The 3694-nt window shown below is 40.9% G+C and overlaps 1 protein-coding gene across 2 annotated transcripts in view; it reads right to left on the bottom strand.

Moving 5' to 3' along the window:
• LOC133619287 (uncharacterized) overlaps positions 1 to 3694 on the bottom strand; it is an 11820-nt gene continuing 8126 nt past the window's right edge. The window contains exons 2-3 of one of the 2 annotated variants that reach the window (XM_061980245.2): positions 1442 to 1801; positions 1 to 1282 (exon numbers count right to left, since the gene is read on the bottom strand). In XM_061980245.2, the coding sequence (XP_061836229.1) occupies positions 153 to 1282; positions 1442 to 1801 (1490 nt within the window). In that variant the 3' untranslated portion in view covers positions 1 to 152. The remainder of the gene's footprint in view (positions 1283 to 1441; positions 1802 to 3694) is intronic. The other variant, XM_061980247.2, reaches the window with a different exon arrangement.

Raw genomic sequence — 3694 nt, 5'->3', positions numbered from 1 at the left:
TTAAGTGTTTTTTTCTCCTGTGTGCGTTTTCATGTGTTTGGTAAAACAAACCTTTTTAGTAAAGCTTTTGCCACAAACTAAACAACTGAATGGTTTCTCTCCTGTATGTGTTCTCATGTGTTCAGTGAGATTTCTCTCTTGAAAAGGAACAATTAAGTGTTTTTGTCTCCTGTGTGCGTTTTCATGTGTTTGGTAAAACAAACCTTTTTAGTAAAGCTTTTGCCACAAACTAAACAACTGAATGGTTTCTCTCCTGTGTGCGTTCTCATGTGTTCAGTCAGAGTGTTCTTTTGAGAAAAGCTTCTACCGCAATCTGGACAATTATATGGTTTTTCTCCTGTGTGTGTTCTCATGTGTTTAGTCAAATTGCTCTTTTGAGAAAAGCTTCTGCCACAAACTGAACAGTTAAATGGTTTTTCTCCTGTGTGCGTTCTCATGTGTTTGGTCAAAGGAATCTTTTGGGTAAAGCTTCTACCACAAACTGAACAATTAAATAGCTTTTCTCCTGTGTGTGTTCTCATGTGTTCACTTAAATAGCCGCCTTGAGAAAAACTTTTACCGCAAACTGAACAATTGAATGGTTTTTCTCCTGTGTGTGTTCTTGCGTGTTGAGTCAAATGGCTATTTTGAGAAAAGCTTTTACCACAGACTGAACAATTAAATGGTTTTTCTCCGGTGTGTGTTCTCATATGTCTAGTCAAACTTTGACTGAAAAAAAATCTTTTATCACAAACAAAGCAACAACATTGTTTTTCTGCATGTGTTGTCATGTGACGAATCACATGCCTCTTTCTAGAAAACCTTTTATCGCAAACTGAACAATTAAATGGTTTTTCTCCTGTGTGTGTTCTCATATGTTCAGTCAAATAGCTTTTTTTAGTATATATTGTTCCACAAATTGAGCAGTTCAAACACGTTTTACCTCGCTTCTTTTTAGAGTGTTTGTTGTCAGTGTGAGTCCTCATATCACCTTCAAAGTCTGTATCGCTGCTCAAAGGTACTTCAACCTCATCTTCAGCCTCACTATCTGATAGTGGAGCTAAGAGGTTGTCTAACTGTGGTTTCTCTTCATCATCTTCAGTCTTCACGGAGACAACAGTCAATGGAAACTTGGTGTAATCAGCTTCCTCTCGTCCTAGAAGACACTCTCCCTCCTGAGTGATCCAGAGTTCCTCCTCTTCCTTTTTAATGTTGGGTGGCTGTGGAGTCTCCTGCTTCAAAGTGGAGCTCCCCCCTGACAGATGTACAACTTCTTCTGGATGACCATTTAGCTGCTGGATGTCTGCAGGACACAAACAACACAAATACACTTCAACTCAGACATGATCCATCTCCTTGAACTCTTTACACACTCTCTCCTGTATGTGTCATTATGTGTTCAGGCAAATTGCCCTTTTTAGTAAAGTTTTTACCATAAACTGAGCAGCTCAAATGTTTTTACCTCTCTTCTTTTTAGAGTGTTTAGAGTGTTTGTTGTCAGTGTGAGTCCTCATATCACCTTCACAGTCTGTATCACTGCTCAAAGGTTCTCCAACCTCGTCTTCAGCCTCACTATCTGATAGTGGAGCTAAGAGAGTGTCTAGTTGTGGTTTCTCTTCATCATCTTCAATCTTCACAGAGACAACAGTCAGTGGCAACTTGGTGAGATCGGATTCTTGCGGATACTCTCCCTCCTGAGTGATCCAGAGTTCCTCCTCTTCCTTTTTAATGTGGGGTGGTTGTGGAGTCTCCGGCTTCAAAGTGGAGCTCCCCCCTGACTGAGTGGAACGTTCTTCTGGATGACCAATCAGCTGCTGGACGTCTGCAGGACACAAACACAATTTAACTCGATCGATGAGAGGTTTCTCCTTGAACTTGCTACACACTTTCTTCTATGTGTGTGTAGTGTTCAATGTTTACATGACTTGGCTTGGACTCAGACAAGTGGAGCTAAAATCACAGAAAAAAGAAAACATCTGTTTTGATGGACATTAGGATACTACAAACGTGCATTTGAAAATTGATATGGTAATAATACATCACAATACTTTTCCCCCTCATAAAATGTGATTTTTTTATTTATTTTTGAAAATCATTTTTGGTTTTATAATTTTTTATAAGCCATATTTTGGGCCAACTGTTGTTCAAGAGTCCCTTTTCCACTGCATGAACATTTGCAGGAACTTTCCCATTTACCCTAATAAAGTTAAAGTTAAAGTACCTCTGATAGTCACACACACACACACACTAGGTGTGGTGAAATTATTCTCTGCATTTGACCCATCACCCTTGATCACCCCCTGGGAGGTGAGGGGAGCAGTGAGCAGCAGCGGTGGCCACGCCCGGGAATCCTTTTTTTTTTATCGCACAATGCACTTGAGCCATGACCCGCTCCCGTATAATTTCTATTGGTTGACATGTGTGACGACCGCTGGCGTGTGTGTGACGATTGCTGACATTTGCTTCGTCTCTTCCGTGAATTAGATAAGTAATATTATTTGATATTTTACGATAATGTGTTAATAATTTCACACATAAGTCGCTCTGGAGTATAAGTCGCACCCCTGGCCAAACTATGAAAAAAACTGCGACTCATAATCCGAAAAATACGGTATTTATTTTCTCAGACTGGTGAAGATTAGGTTGACATATAATGGCTGTTCTGCAAAGTTTTAAGAACTGTGATGTGCCTTTCCAAAATATGTTGATCTCCAAATTAACCCTGATTGAAACACAATTGAAATGTGGGTGGTTGATGAGCCTTTTGTGTGCTTGTTGGCTGCCATTCAGGAATGCAGCTGTCTGGGGTTTTATGTGAATATCTGTCTGTGGTTTCTATATACTTTATTTATTTATTATTATTATATAGCAGTAATAGTAGTATTTATTTATTTATATATCCTGGATGAGGAAAGTGAGAGTGAAGCACTAGAGGGCAGTGGGAGCGATTCAGATAGGGAAGATGCTGTGAGAGGCGGGTGGGACCTGATATTCAGCTGGGAATGACTAAAACAGTAAATAAACACAAGACATATATATACTCAATTAGCCACAACACAATCAGGCTTATATTTAATATGCCACAAACTAATCCCGCATAACAAACACCTCCCCCCTCCCGTCCATATAACCCGCCAATACAACTCAAACACCTGCACAACACTCAATCCCACAGCCCAAAGTACCGTTCACCTCCCCAAAGTTCATACAGCACATATATTTCCCCAAAGTTACGTACGTGACATGCACATAGCGGCACGCACGTACGGGCAAGTGATCAAATGTTTGGAAGCGTACTCATGGTACCGTGTCTGCGTATCCAACTCAAAGTCCTCCTGGTAAGAGTCTCTGTTGTCCCAGTTCTCCACAGGCCAATGGTAAAGCTTGACTGTCCTCTTTCGGGAATGCAAACAATGAAACACCGGCTGTGTTTGTGTTGCTGCAGTCGGCCGCAATACACCGCTTCCCACCTACAGCTTTCTTCTTTGCTGTCTCCATTGTTCATTGAACAAATTGCAAAAGATTCACCAACACAGATGTCCAGAATACTGTGGAATTTTGCGATGAAAACAGACGACTTAATAGCTGGCCACCATGCTGTCCCAAAGTGTCCTCTACAATCCGTGACATCACGCGCTGACGTCATCATACCGAGACGTTTTCAGCAGGATATTTCGCGCAAAATTTAAAATTGCACTTTAGTAAGCTAACCCGG

Source organism: Nerophis lumbriciformis, linkage group LG20 (assembly GCF_033978685.3).
Source record: "Nerophis lumbriciformis linkage group LG20, RoL_Nlum_v2.1, whole genome shotgun sequence".
In the NCBI taxonomy this organism is placed as follows: domain Eukaryota; kingdom Metazoa; phylum Chordata; class Actinopteri; order Syngnathiformes; family Syngnathidae; genus Nerophis; species Nerophis lumbriciformis.
The sequence above is the reverse complement of the archived record's forward strand: the minus strand, read 5'-3'. Positions and strand labels throughout refer to the sequence as shown.